General features: G+C 37.2%; 1 protein-coding gene across 4 annotated transcripts in view; it reads left to right on the forward strand.

The window, feature by feature from the left end:
- Nucleotides 1-16,296, forward strand: part of Hepacam2 (HEPACAM family member 2) — a 52,239-nt gene that overhangs the window by 21,394 nt on the left and 14,549 nt on the right. For all 4 annotated transcript variants that reach the window (XR_012445147.1, XM_074064738.1, XM_020161159.2 and 1 more), the window contains exon 4: nt 11,178-11,474. Coding sequence is in view for 3 of the 4 variants with exons in the window: in XM_074064738.1 (XP_073920839.1) it covers nt 11,178-11,474 (297 nt within the window). In the remaining variant the exon portion in view is untranslated. The remainder of the gene's footprint in view (nt 1-11,177; nt 11,475-16,296) is intronic.

Genomic DNA, 16,296 nt, shown 5'->3' on the forward strand with positions numbered 1-16,296 from the left:
AACAACTACTAATGGCCACATAACATATAGAATCACAATCCAAGCTCATTAATTTGATATATGTTCTTGCTATCACTGTTTCAGACTGTTTTATTGTTTTGTTTTGTTTTGGTAGCAAGAATTAAATTTTGATAACAAGAATTAAATAAAACATACAATATGAAGATTTCTCTTAATATTATTCTATCTGTTGATGTGATCTCAGTCTGTCATTCCCTGCCAACTGGGAATATGTGCTTTTCTTTCTTCATTTGATTATTTTACCCGCTTTCTGAGGACAGTGTCACTCAAAAATTCCCTGTGCTCCTGCAACGTCCTGTGCACATCTCTTCCCTGATTCTCATGGCATTTTGTTTTCCTTGACTCTTCTCCATTTGTAACCACTCCAACCTCAAACAGCAGTTCCACCTTATCCATGTTTGTATCTGTAGGGCAACACTTGACACAGATTAAGAACTCAATAATTAAGTTTCTTAAACTTAACCAAAGTGAAATAGATTATATTTGTTCATATCCTTTTCAGATTCCAGTGTTACTTGATAATACTGTGGAAACGTTAAATTCTTGTTGTAAGATGACAGCTTTTTCATTTTAGTGCTTTGGCTCTTTTTTCTGACCTTTAGCAAAGTTCTCAGTAATCTAATAAATGTCACATTCCAATATTACCTCCGTAGAGGTTCACATCATAATTCAGAATTCCAGCATGAATCACCTATTCTCTGTTTTCTAAAAGCACCATTTCCATAACATTTTCTTCATGGAAGCAGGAATTATTTTTTATTTTTGCAGAAAAAATTGTAACAAAATCTAGCAAGACTGATATATATTTATGAGGCTATGATGTCATAATTTTGTATTGGCCTTGGTGGAATACAATATCAAGTCAATTCAAACAAATATCTACTTGCAGTTCACAAAATGTATGTACCTTCATGCACCAGCTATAAATAACAACCCAGTACCCACAACATTTCGTGTGCAACATATGGCACTGCTGCAGGAGGTTACTCTAAATGATAAAAATTAAAGGATTTAAAAAAAAAGGTCATTCACAGTAAATACTTACCATCTGCTTCCAAGCAGGGTGGCAAGCAGCAACATGATGGAAATTTAGGTACTGTTCCCACCCAGCCATAAATTGTTAAAGAGAACAGATGACATGTGCTTTTACAAGTCATTTAGTAAACAGTCATTCCTGAGGCAATGGGTTCATTTCTATTGGGAATTCTCTGCCAAAGGCAAGAAAGTGAACCATAATCCAAAGTTAAAGTGGACTATTCCTTCTGCTTTCATCGTCAGTATCAGTGGCGTGCTAATGTTAAAGGTAATGACATTATAGTGTAACAGAAGAAAATAGACTGTAAACTGTATATATAGTGTGAGATAGAGTTAGACATATTTCTGTATGTGTGTGTGTGTGTGCAAAAAGAGAGAGACAGAGAAAAGAAAGACTTGATCATATACTATAATGTGGTGTTGGTTCTCTCAGCAGTAAAATTACAAATGACTTCATTGGTAAGCTTCTATGAATTTAAGCATTTTTTTGTAATGAGCATGTATTTCTTATAATTGGATAAAATGTTACATTTTAGAAAATCCTATCAGAATGAAGGTATTTAAATGTTCCAGGAGTTGGAAGAGATGTTTAGGGAAGGGGAGCAAGGAATTGGAAGGATTTGAGGATGATTCTGTAAAACCAGATTCAGTATATAAGTAAGACAGAAAGAAAAGATTATGCCCAACAAAGGAGGAAGTAGCAAAACCCAAATAAATGTGAGCTAAAATAACCAGATTCCTTTCTTTGAAAGTATGTTTTCTTTTAAACTAGAATGGTTTTATTAAATTGGGTTATTGGCCTATTCACCAGCCATGACACTAAATGACTATGGGCTTCCTTTACAAAGTGAACCTATCTCCAAAACTGAAGGATTTACTGCTTTATGGATACACTCCATTATATTTCAAGATGCAATGGCAATTCCAAGTAAGGAATTACCCCCAAAAGACATTCTGAAGTATGATATATTAGATACATTGTAAGAACTTTTTTTAAATGCCACAATGTACCCCCCCCCGCAGCACAACAGTAAGAAAATTTTTAAAAAACATTCTGAATAATGTCAGAAAACTCTGAAAGTAGTAACACTTATTCTAATGTCTGTTATATTGTGAATCAATTTGTTTTTACAGCCACATTCTGGAAACCCCAGAAGCCAGTGGGAAGACAGAGACCTAAATTGAATCACTGTATTTTTATGATCACATGTCACTATCAAATCTGTCTTGCTCTACTCTCAAAATGGCTCTCAAAGTTTAGTTTGTGTACATAGACTCGGGTCTCTTGCTCTGGCAAACCACAGTGTATTCCTTCCGTTAATTTCCTTCTCATGAACCATAACCAATGCCCCATGGTCAGAAGGAAGCTTTGCTTCCCTAATGTTCTATCCACGCTGACGACTTGAAGGGACACTGCTGATGGACAGAGCTGGAGATCCAGTCTCAGGCACCATGCCTTCAATATCTCAGGCTCCCCGACCATGCCTCGAACAGTATCATGTGCACAGTAACATCTCAAAGTTGATTTTGGTTGAGTGGGTAAAAGCAAACTACTATCCCCATTACACTGCTTACTATTCAGTGGAATTCAGGATAAGAGGGTTTTAGTTTACAGACATTTTTCTAAACCCCTTAGCACAGAGGTCTCACCCAAGAACAGTGTGACAAGATCCTAGAGCAGTCACAGGAAAGGGGCATACATTCTTCCTCATTTCAATCCTCTACCTCCAGCTCCTATTACTCTAAATTTGAAAATATAGCCAGCCTTCCACCTCTATGCATTATACATCAGCAGATTAAACTAACCTTACATTGAAAATGATTGCCGACGTACTGAATGTGTACATACTTTTTCACATCAGTATTTCATAAACAGTAAGGTATAACAGCTATTTGCATAGTGTTTGCATTGTATTTGGTATTATAATAATCTAGACATGATTTTAAATATACAGGACAATGTATGTAGGTGTATACAAGTACTGCACATTTTGTATAAGGGACTTGAACAGCTGCATATGTGAGTATCCTCTGGGGCTCAGGACACATCGCCCAAAATACTGATGGATGACTTAACTAGCCTCTGGGATTGCTTTCTGAAAATAAGATTATCTCATGAAAACATGTGAATATAAATCTGTATATTAAATATATATATTAAATATAAATCTGAATATTAAATGTGTATAAATCTGTAGGGTCTCTTCACAATTATCTATGCTTTTAGAAAACAATTGGGTATAAGAGTATCTTTTTTTTTCTTTTTTTTTTCTTTTATTATTCATATATGCATACAAAGCTTGGGTCATTTCTCCCCCCTGCCCCCTCCCCCTCCCTTACCACCCACTCTGCCCCATCCCTGTCCCCCCTACCCCCTCAATACCCAGCAGAAACTATTTTGCCCTTATTTCTAATTTTGTTGTAGAGAGAGTATAAGCAATAATAGGAAGGAACAAGGGTTTTTGCTGGTTGAGATAAGGATAGCTATACAAGGCATTGACTCACATTGATTTCCTGTGCATGTGTGTTGCCTTCCAGGTTAATTCTTTTGATCTCACCTTTTCTCTAGTTCCTGGTCCCCTTTTCCTATTGGCCTCAGTTGCTTTTAAGGTATCTACTTTAGTTTCTGTGTGTTAAGGGCAACAAATGCTAGCTAATTTTTTAGGTGTCTTACCTATCCTCAACCCTCCCTTGTGTGCTCTCGCTTTTATCATATGCTCAAAGTCCAATCCCATTGTTGTGTTTGCCCTTGATCTAATATCCACATATGAGGGAGAACATACGATTTTTGGTCTTTTGGGCCAGGCTAACCTCACTCAGAATGATGTTCTCCAATTCCATCCATTTATCAGCAAGTGATAACATTTCGTCTTCTTCATGGCTGCATAAAATTCCATTGTGTATAGATACCACATTTTCTTAATCCATTCGTCAGTGGTGGGGCATCTTGGCTGTTTCCATAACTTGGCTATTGTGAATAGTGCCGCAATAAACATGGGTGTGCAGGTGCCTCTGGAGTAACCTGTGTCACAGTCTTTTGGGTATATCCCCAAGAGTGGTATTGCTGGATCAAATGGTAGGTCAATGTCTAGCTTTTTAAGTAGCCTCCAAATTTTTTTCCAGAGTGGTTGTACTAGTTTACATTCCCACCAACAGTGTAAGAGGGTTCCTCTTTCCCCGCATCCTTGCCAACACCTATTGTTGGTGGTGATGCTGATGATGGCTATTTTAACAGGGGTGAGGTGGAATTTTAGCGTGGTTTTAATTTGCATTTCCTTTATTGCTAGAGATGGTGAGCATTTTTTCATGTGTTTTTTGGCCATTTGAATTTCTTCTTTTGAGAAAGTTCTGTTTAGTTCACTTGCTCATTTCTTTATTGGTTCACTAGTTTTGGGAGAATTTAGTTTTTTAAGTTCCCTATATATTCTGGTTATCAGTCCTTGGTCTGATGTGTAGCTGGCAAATTTTTCTCCCACTCTGTGGGTGTTCTCTTCAGTTTAGAGACCATTTCTTTTGATGAACAGAAGCTTTTTAGCTTTATGAGGTCCCATTTATCTATGCTATCTCTTAGTTGCTGTGCTGCTGGGGTTTCGTTGAGAAAGTTCTTACCTATACCTACTAATTCCAGAGTATTTCCTACTCTTTATGTATCAACTTTAGAGTTTCTGGTCTGATATTAAGATCCTTGATCCATTTTGAGTTAATCTTGGTATAGGGTGATATACATGGATCTACTTTCAGTTTTATGCAGACTGCTAACCAGTTTTCCCAGCAGTTTTTGTTGAAGAGGCTGCTATTTCTCCATCATTTTTAGCTCCTTTGTCAAAGACAAGTTGGTTATAGTTGTGTGGCTTCATATCTGCGTCCTCTATTCTGTTCCACTGGTCTTCATGTCTGTTTTTGTGCCAGTACCATGCTGTTTTATTGCTACTGCTTTGTAATATAGTTTGAAGTCAGATATTGTGATACCTCCTGCATTGTTCTTTTGACTGAGTATTGCCTTGGCTATGCGTGGCTTCCTGTGTTTCCATATAAATTTCACGGTAGATTTTTCAATCTCTTTAATGAATGTCATTGGAATTTTGATGGGAATTGCATTAAACATGTAGATTACTTTGGGGAGTATCGACATTTTTACTATGTTGATTCTACCAATCCATGAGCATGGAAGATCTCTCCACTTTCTACAGTCTTCCTCAATCTCTTTCTTCAGAAGTGTATAGTTTTCCTTGTAGAGGTCTTTCACATCTTTTGTTAGGTTTACACCTAGGTATTTGATTTTTTTTGAGGCTATTGTAAATGGAATTGTTTTTATACATTCTTTTTCCGTTTGCTCATTGTTAGTGTATAGAAATGCTAATGATTTTTCTATGTTGATTTTATATCCTGCTACCTTGCTATACCTATTGATGATGTCTAGAAGCTTCTGAGTAGAGTTTTTTGGGTCTTTAAGGTATAGGATCATGTCGTCTGCAAATAGGGATATTTTGACAGTTTCTTTACCTATTTATATTCCTTTTATTCCTTCTTCTTGCCTAATTGCTCTGGCTAGGAATTCCAGTACTATGTTGAATAGGAGTGGAGATAGTGAGCATCCTTGTCTGGTTCCTGATTTTAGAGGGAATGGTTTCAGTTTTTCTCCATTAAGTATAATGCTGGCTATAGGTTTGTCATATATAGCTTTTATAATATTGAGGTACTTTCCTTCTATTCCTAGTTTTCTTAGAGCTTTTATCATGAAATGGTGTTGGATCTTATCAAAGGCTTTTTCTGCATCTATTGAGATGATCAAGTGGTTTTTGTCTTTGCGTCTGTTAATGTGGTTTATTACATTTATTGATTTTCGTATGTTGAACCACCCCTGCATCCCTGGGATGAAGCCTACTTGGTCATGGTGAATAATCTTTTTGATGTGTTGTTGAACTCGGTTTGCCATTATTTTGTTGAGGATTTTTGCGTTGATGTTCATTAAGGAGATTGGCCTATAGTTCTCCTTTTTGGAGGTGTCTTTGCCTGGTTTTATGATAAGTGTAATACTGGCTTCATAAAATGTGTTAGGCAGTTTTCCTTCCCTTTCTATTTCATGGAACAGTTTAAGAAGGGTTGGTATCAGTTCTTTGTTAAAGGTCTGATAGAATTCAGCAGAGAATCCATCAGGTCCTGGACTTTTCTTTTTGGGGAGACTCTTGATTGCTGCTTCAATTTCATTTTGTGTTATAGACCTATTCAGGTGATTAATTTCCTCTTGGTTCAGTTTTGGATGGTCATATGTATCTAGAAATCTGTCCATTTCTTTAAGATTTTCAAATTTATTTGAATATAGGTTCTCAAAGTAGTCTCTGATGATTTCCTGGACTTCCTTGGAGCTTGTTGTTATCTCCCCTTTTGCATTCCTGATTCTACTAATTTGGGCTTTTTCTCTCCTCATTTTAGTCAGGTTTGCCAGGGGTCTGTCGATCTTGTTTATTTTTTCAAAGAACCAACTTTTTGTTTCATTAATTCTTTGTATGGTTTTTTTGGTTTCTATTTCATTGATTTCAGCTCTTATTTTTATTATTTCTCTCCTTCTATTTGTTTTGGGATTTGCTTGTTCTTGTTTTTCTAGGAGTTTGAGATGTATCATTAGGTCATTGATTTGGGATCTTTCAGTCTTTTTAATATATGCACTCATGGCTATAAACTTTCCTCTCAGGACTGCCTTAGCTGTGTCCCATAGGTTCCGGTAGGTTGTGTTTTCATTTTCATTGACTTCCAGGTACTTTTTAATTTCCTCTTTTATTTCATCGATGATCCATTCTTCATTAAGTAATGAGTTATTTAGTTTCTAGCTGTTTGCATATTTTTTGTCTTTACTTTTGTTGTTGAGTTCTACTTTTATTGCATTGTGATCAGATAGTATGCACGGTATAATTTCTATTTTCTTATATTTGCTGAGACTTGCTTTGTGCCCTAGGATATGATCTATTTTGGAGAAGGTTCCATGGGCTGCTGAGAAGAATGTATATTGTATAGAAGTTGGATGAAATGTTCTGTAGACATCAAGTAGGTCCATTTGATCTATTGCATATTTTAGATCTTGGATTTCTTTATTGATTTTTTGTTTGGATGACCTATCTATTGATGATAATGGGGTGTTAAAGTCTCCCACAACCACTGTGTTGGCATTTATATATGCTTTTAGGTCTTTCAGGGTATGTTTGATGAAATTGGGTGCGTTGACATTGGGTGCGTACAGATTGATGATTATTATTTCCTCTTTAATGTTGTCTGTTTTTGTCCTGAGTTTATTTATCTGTTTATTCATTGTGTTCTCTCTTTCACTTTGGTGTTTATACAGTGCTTCTATGGTTTCCTTTATTTCTTCTTTTGTTTTTTCAAATTCTCTTATTTTTGTTGTCCTGGAATTTCTTGAGTGTCTCCTGTACATTTTGGTTGACCCTATCCAGTATCATCTCTATAAAATTCTCATTGACTACCTGTAGTATGTCTTCTTTTAAATTATTCTTGTGGGCTTCATTGGGTGCTTTGGCATAGTTTATCTTCATTTTGTTGGAGTCTGGATCTGAGTACCTGTTTTCTTCATTCCCCTCTGGTTCCTGTACTAATTTTTTGCTGTGGGGAAAATGGTTTCCCTGTTTTTTCTGTCTTCCCGTCATTGTCTTTGGTGTTGTTACTGTTCCTTCACAGTGTGCAATTAAGTATTTTCTAGCTTGTAATAATAACAATGGTAATATTTAGAATGGAAGGGTGAGCTGAGATGGAAAGCAAGAACTTAAAGAAATGGGAAAAACAAATACACAGACTGGAGGGAGAAAACAGAACAAGGTGTCAGACAAGAAGATTTCAAAGGTATAAACAGGGAGCTTTAGTGTACTAATCGACAGTAAGCTGAACAGACATTAGAGAGACAGAGAGAGGATTGAAAATCAATTATAAAAAATAAAGGTAAGAATAAAAATATAAATAAGTAAATGAAAGAAAAATCTATTTGTAAAAATGTATTACAATAAAATGAAAAAATAGAAAATTTTAAAAAAACCAAAAAACCTCCAAGTTCAAATGCAGTGAAGTCTCAGTCCCCAATCCTGTAGATGGTGCCTCAGGTGTTGTTCTGTAGTTGTCTCATCAAAGGGGATGCATAAAGAAGAACAAAACTACACACACACACACACAAGAAAAACCCCACCAAGTGTCCCAAGTTCAAATGCAATACAGTTTCAGTAAGTTTTTCAGCTTGCAGGTGTAATTTGGTTGTTCTCTCATCAAAGGTAGGGAGACAAAGAGAAAAAAAAAAAGAGAGTCTGGAGACAGTTCTGAGAATGGAATCTGCAACTGTGGCTTGCCTGCCTACTGTTGTCAGCCTGCTGTTGCTGGAGGCGTTATTTATGCAGATCTCTGGGGTGAGCTTAACACTCACCTGGCCCTGCAGGCTTTGTTTGCTCAGAGTTCTCCTGTGCGGGAGCCTCTGCTACAGGCTTTCCCCTTTCCAAGCACTGGGAAAGGTGACACTGCCCCCGCGTTGTCAGGCCTGCGTGTTTATTTACAGTTCATGTGGGAGGTGGGTCTTCCCCCCTCTCCTGTGCAGTTCTCCTTCCACCTCTGCTTTCACAAGCTTTCCTGCTCCTGATTACTGGGCGGTACTGCTGCTCCTGCCAGCCACCATGTTTATTTACAGTTCACGTGAGAAGTGGGTCTTCCCTCCTCTCCTGTGGAGTTTTCCTCCCTCCACCACTCTCACAAGCATCCCTGCTCCTGGTTGCTGGGCGCGCCCTGCTCCCGCCAGAGCCTCTCCGTCCCACCCGGCTTGTTTATTTACAGTCCTGGGAAGGATTCCCTTCCCCCAATCTTCAGCGCTCAGGGCGCCCCACCCTCTTCCCTGCGTGTCTTTATTGCTGTTATTGCTTATTACTCAGTTTCTCTTTTTTCCCCTGGTGGAGGTTGGTCTGTCCAGGGGCTATGCTGCTCTGGCCCAGGCTTGTCTGTGGGGCTACCACGGTACTGTGAAGCTCACCTGGTCCGCGTATTCCCAAGCCATCTCGGCGCCACTGACTGGCGGCCCAGGTGCCCTACTGGTTTCTCCGTTTAACGTGACGTGGAGATTCTCTGCGCCTGCTGGAGGTGTGGAGGGGTCAAAGTTATGCCTTTTCTCAGTGATTATGCCTGTAAAGTGTGTCTCCAGCGTCTCTCCAAGATTTCACTATAGGAGGCTCGCTTTCTGCTTCCTCCCTCTAGCTGCCATCTTAGAAAGATCAAGAGTATCTTTTTTAGATAAACATAATCTACTGTTTGGTATCTTCAGTTTCTGTTACATTGTAGGAAATTTGTTTGCCCAATGGCAGATTGGTCAGAAAGTGCTGACATAATGGAGAATCACTCTGGGAATCAGTAAACTTGAGATTGGCTTGCTAATATGAGTACTAAACAAACTTAGCATAATATGAATCATGTATGGTGTTGTAAAGGTAGAAAGAACCCATGGACTGGGGAGTGAGTTAAGCAGTAAGAGTGCCTGCCTAACAAGCATGAAGCCCTGAGTTCACATTCCAATGCTGCCAAAAAAAGAAAGAACCTTGACAACCAGCCAACTAATCAATCTCTTTATATTGAAAGATGAAGAAACTGAGACACAAAGAATTTAAATGACCTCTAAAGAACACTGACCTAATGACTGATAAAAATTAGTTACCCTAAAGTCTTATACCACTACACATTATAAAGATGACTAGTTAGCACTTTTTAAAGAACAAAATCAGGACCTTTGAGATTAGGTCTTTACTGAACAAACAATTCACAGCGTCATCCAGTTTAAATTCCATGATAATAGAAATTGTTTCTGTCTCTCATATACTAAATCTATTAGCTTTTAACTTAGTATCCCTCAAGGACATATTTGTTGATTGAATAGTTGATTGACTAATTACAGAATTATATAATTAGACAATAATTTTTATAGCGTGAATAGTATAGTTAGGCAATAAGAAAATATTCTGATACAGAAAATTATATCACTTACAATTTATTTCTTTTCAGGGAAGTAATATGAGTGGTTACATACATATATTTTAATAGTCCCAGCACTGCTCTTTGCCCACCATGGGCAAATAAATTTTTTAAATCATATAATGGGAATAATTACACCTAACTCGTGTGGCTGCTTTAAAAATTAAATATGATTATATGTATAAGCATTTGAAGTGCCTTCACAGGGCAAATATCCAATATTTGTCCATTACAAACAGTTGAAAAATGAGCACAGTCACATCTAAAATGTGAAGGTTTTTAGAATGTAGGTCAGGATTCACAGTAGAGGAGAAAACTTACATAGCTGGGAATTTTTTTTAGTTTCTGGAAAAAGCAATGGGACATGTTTGTTCATCTACTAGTGTTCTGATGCAGTGGGAATAGTAAAATGCTGCAAGAGTTGTAGTGTGAGAAAAACACTATAAGACACCCATGATCACATCATTTACTGATGATCAACAAGTGTTTGTTAGTGATAATGAAGATACGTATTTTTGCAAATAGAATCCTAAGCTCAGCTTAGGAGGGGAATGTTTGAAATGTTTAACTGTTAAAATCTTATAAAAATATGGAACACTCCTATATCTATTTGTACAAATCTTTGCTCTTTGTGAAACTATGTCTTTGATAAATATTTGCATGAGGTACCTAGCACTGAGAAGAAAAAAAGGCAACACTTAGAAGTATAGGTGTCAGAGAGAAAATGGTAGCCATAATATGTTGAAAAATGTCTTCAAGTGCAATTACAGTTTCAGAAAGATTGAGTTTGGCAATCAAGATTGCACATTTATTAATGCATTACTGAAAAATATAGTATCGCATTGATGACAACAGTGTCTATAAAATTACAAACTAAGTTTCAGGCTTTCACCGTTATGAATAAGGTTAGTCATGTCTCCAATAATTTCTCTTTTCATGAATATCAGAATAAAACATATTAGATCCTCATCACTTACTGGAAGTTTAAATGAGGACCTATTTGCCCAAGTCTAACATGAAGATTTTCAAAGAAAGTAAAATGCTACCAAGGTCTCCCAAATCCCAAAACTATATTGCAACTATTTATGTTACCCCTCTGTTTCTATTTTGTATTGATGCAGATGGACCTTATGGACTTCAAGTTAATTCTGATAAAGGACTAAAAGTAGGGGAAGTGTTTACTGTTGACCTTGGAGAAGCCATCCTATTCGATTGTTCTGCTGATTCTTATCCCCCCAACACTTACTCATGGATCCGGAGGACTGACAATACAACATATATCATTAAGCATGGGCCTCGCCTAGAAGTTGCATCTGAGAATGTAGCCCAGAAGACAACCGACTACGTGTGCTGTGCTTACAACAACATAACAGGGAGGAGAGATGAAACTCGTTTCACAGTCATCATCACTTCTGTGGGTAAGTGTAACATAAAAGGAAAGGAAGAGAACCCCAACAAAACACAAGTGCATGCTAGCCTTGCTTTCCCTTATCTAATACCTATGTGGAGAGAAAATCATTAGGGAGTCCTTCACATACTCACTTCTTAGGTTAACTAAGCCATGGTTTCTGTGACTCAGAACAAAAAACTCAAAACAAAATGGAGGCAAATTCAATCACTAGCTCTGAGGGGCTATGAAGCAAAAAAATTCAATAAATTACTTTTAAATGTGCATTATTGCTTTCCTGAGTTTACAAACAGGAATATGGGAGAAGTAAACTGCTCATTTAGAAAGTTTATATCTTGTGTTGAATGAGGTCAAATGAACAAACTTCCATGAGTTTGAAATCTTGATTTCTATTTGATACACCTTTTTATTATTCTTCATGAGTTCTTCTTCTTTCACCCTTTAAACACCTAAAATCTATAGATATTCTCAGCAGGAGTCTCATGCCTTGGAAATTACAAATTTTTGTAAGTCTATAAAAATAGGCACTCTCTTGAAGTCATTTTATTTTCAGAAATGTCATCAATTTGTGAAAGGTTAAGAAGCACTACCTAAAATATGGATGAACACCCCTTCTGAGCTTTCTCTTCTCTCTACAGTATGATTTCACTCATTCCCATGGTTTCATGTAACATTGATGCATTCCAAAGCTTTATCTTAAAAACTGCATACTCAGCTGCTTTCTGCATGTCTCCACTTGGAAGTACCAGAGGCAGTATAAAAATTCAATATATCAAAACTGAACCATCTTCTTTCCCCACACACTGCTGTTATATCTGTATTCCCTGTCTCTCTGGTATCCATCCTCTTCCTTCTCTTTCTTCCTCTCTTTACTTCTTTTTTTAATCTCTCCTCCCTCCTTCTCCTCTTCTCTTTTGCCTCTCCCTCTTCTTCCCCCTCCTTCTCCTTTGCCTTCTTCTTCTTTCTCTTCTACTACTACTATCAAGTCCTTTCTGGACTCCCCCTTGCATACAGAAAAAGACAAACCAGATTCCACCCAGGGAAAACCTGGGTGCAGGTTTGAACAGGAGGCAGTGGTTAAGGTGCCCATGATTGATGAAGGATCAATGCACAAAAGGTAATGCCATTAATATTTTTCCATTGATTCCCTGTCTTTCTCCATAACACAGAAAGGAGGAATATACTTTGCTGAAGAAATGAAGCAAGGATATAGTCCTAATAATACTTAAGCTAAAGTATTCCATATCTGGCCCTTGAACCGTATCAAAATCACCTGTGGAGGTTGCTAAAAATGTTGTTTAAGACATCTCACACACAATGGATCAGGATCAGGAAAGCAAGACCTGGGTATCTGAATACTTAAAAAGCATACATGTGACAACCACTCGTTTAAAATGTTTTGCATCCATATAATCTTGAATTTATTACAAACTTCTTGAACCATCAATAAGTAAAAGACTGGGTGGGGTGCAGTGGCTCACACCTGTAATCCCAGCTACTCAGGAGTTTGAGATAAGAAGGACTGTAACTCAAGGCCAGCCTAGACAAAAAGTTAGCAAGTCCCTATCTCAGCCCGTAAGCTGGGCATGGCGACGTATATCTGGCCCCAGCTTTGTAGGAGACATAAACAGGAGGGTCAAGGTCCAGGCTGGCCTGGCAAAAATGGAGACCCCATTTGAAAAAGGCAAGATGCATAGCTAATGTGGTAGAGCAACCGCCTAGCAAGCGCAGGGCCCTGAGTTTAAACTGCAGTATCAACACACACATATGCATATGGACAAAGAATTATAAGACTTTCATAAACCTGCAGGTTGGCGAAGTAATATATAGGGGTTGAGGTTCTCCTAGAACTCCTTAAGTTTGAAGGTATTTATATTTGAAGACTTATCTGAGTATATTGGAATTTTATACTGTCATGGTGGGGTTTTGTTGTTTTTATATGAAGAAAGTATTTCACTCTAGAAAACTGCTAGCCAGTAGAACTTTCTACAATGAAGGAAATGCTTGATACACTTTTCAATATGGTAGCCTCTAGTCTCATTTGGCTTTTGAGCAGTTAAAATAGGATTATACAACTGAGGAGAAAAATTCGATTTTTATTTCATCTTTACTAATTTTAATTTCAATGTAAAAACCATATCTTTTTAGTACCTGCCATATTTGGTGATGCAGCTTTAGGATTATGCTTCATTGGAACAGTAAACGATACAATACTTCCCTTGTACACACCCAAAGCACATGAGATTAAGATGATTAAAGTTAGGCAAGCATTCATGCATTACTTAGGATCTATTATGGGCCATATCCTGGAGATCTTCTCTAAAGATTACAGTAATGTCTTTTAACATATCTACACTAATAAAGAAGCATGTATATTTTTTAAAAAAAAGAAAGATAAAGAAAAACAGGTCCAGGCCTGGTGGTACTCCCCTATAATCCCAGCTACTCAGGTGATAGAGGTATGGGTCTCAGAGTCTGGGTCTGGCCCATGCAAAGTTAGCTCAGGAAACCTTATCTGATAAACAACTAAAAACAGAAGGACTGAAGGTATTTTTCAAGTAGTAGAGCACCTGCCTAGCAGTCTTGAGGCCCTGCATTTGGTCCCCAGAACCACAAAAAAAAGTAAGAATTCCTGCTCACAATCACACATGGGTGACAGACATGTTAATGGCTAAGATACATGCTTTGCTTTTCATTTTACTAATTTTTATAAGCTTAACCAGCTTTTTGCCCAAGTAGCTAGCCAAATCATAATGTTACAGTGAACCATAATTAAGCATATAAAGTACCATGGTAGCAATCTAGGTGTCCTCTTAGACTTGTTCTTTATACTTGTTGCAAGTGAAAAACGTGGCTATAATATACAGAAGTGTATCACAGTTAAGGCTCTCCCTAAACTTTCTCCATTAATGGTTAGCCATGCTATTTTCATAATATCAGAAGCCCCCAATATTTGATTAAGATCTTATTACCAAGGCCCAAAGACAGCTCCAGTCTTAATGTCAAATAATTGCCTTTTGCAAAATCTGAAAAACCTGTCTGACCTGTACACAGAGCAGCATTTGTTATTATAGCAAATAGGAAGGGCAGGTGCTCATTTTTCAAAGGGATTCAGGGCTGTCAACAACAGTGACCTCTTTGTGGTTTTCAGAGTGATTGTACAACTCCCAAATATTCACAGAAGTCTAACTCAAACAGCAACAAAATGGGGAAGATAATAGGTAGCATTTATGGGCTTTATTAAGCATTTAATTTTTCTGTTCCTAAGCGAACGAATCTCTGCAATGCAGATTAAGTGTGCACAAACCTAGAGTTTTAAATGACCATAACTATCAATTGAGCACTTACTGACCATCCACTATGCTGAAAAAGCTATGTTAAGGTCTGTGGGGAATTTGAAATTATTTATGAGGACAGTGTACCTACCTTTGAGATGTTTCCAGAACCAATTTGGTATTTGTTGTAGCCACAGTCAAGTTGTAGGAAATAAATGAAGCTTTTTGTTTTAAATGAGGCAAAAAAAAAAAAAATGTGGCCGGCCAAAACGTTTCAGCAATAGATATGGAGAACAAAGGAAAAGGGAGTCAAAGATGACTCTTAGGTCACAAATATGGAAAGAAAATACCAGGGTCAGGAAAATAATCAAAAGTTTTATTGGAGATTTTTCAGCTGGGAAGAGGAAGGCTGGAGAATGTGACAATTAGCAATGTTTTTCTGTCTGTGTAAAACTAGACCAGATGGTGACTTCCACCTTTGTGGGCTATGAATCACATCTAATTGGAGATACTATTAATTGACCTTTCTGTATCTCAGCATAGATATCCTAAAAAGAAAAAAAAAAAAAAACAGAGGCAATGGGCAAGGTCACGCATCTAGTAAGTGATAAAATATCTGAACTCAGTCTTTCTTTTTAACTACTATACAAACATCCCTTTGATGTCACTAAGAATATTAATGGGATTATGGCCTTTCTAAAAAGATACATATATAAGGTCAAACATACAGAATAGAGTGAGCATTTTCTCCTTGCCCTAGCTAATTTAAAGTTATATACATACAGATACTCTGGCTTGTCCATGGCATGTTCATTCTTTACTTTAATGAGAAATTATGAAGTATCTGTAACAAAAAAATGTGGAAGTTCGAAATTGTATTTGAAAAAATAATGATTTTATTTCCTCAATTAAAACCTCTATAAATGTCTGCATCCTTCCTTTAAAATATTAAATAAACCTAAATCACTATTATGACATTCAATATTTATATAATGAATATGTTTATGAAAATATAATGATCTGATCAGAATTCAAATGTTCACATTTAATGTAGGGACTCATATGTGTGGCCCTAAGGCCACATGGACATAGCCTGAAATTTAGCTATAATAGAAATTAATTACTTAAAAATTATTTATAGTCCACATTTTTTCACAGAAGGAAAGTAGGAAAAGGACCCAAGACAGGAAAGTGAATTTACTGATTTCTTCTATCTACAAATTTCCCAAGTCAAGGTCTCCATGAGTGGCATTTCACCTCGGGCCACTGGAAATAACAATTGAGATCCAGACCTTTAGACCTTTGGTGACACCCCTGTGAGCATCTCTCTCAGAATAAATGTGTCTGTTAGGTGGAACCATAACGGAGTGTAGAAATAGCACAGCCCTCAACATGGTGCCTTCATCTCCATAGGGATATGAATCAGCTGCCATCATCAGTGAACAGATTGGATAGGAGAGTTCTCGGACACCATTCTCATCTAGAAATAGACACACTGACTGGTAGCATATGGCTGTCCTGTTTTGGGTGCAGTCTCAAACAGCAGGGTTGCGATAC

Source organism: Castor canadensis, chromosome 2 (genome assembly GCF_047511655.1).
Source record: "Castor canadensis chromosome 2, mCasCan1.hap1v2, whole genome shotgun sequence".
Lineage (NCBI taxonomy): Eukaryota > Metazoa > Chordata > Mammalia > Rodentia > Castoridae > Castor > Castor canadensis.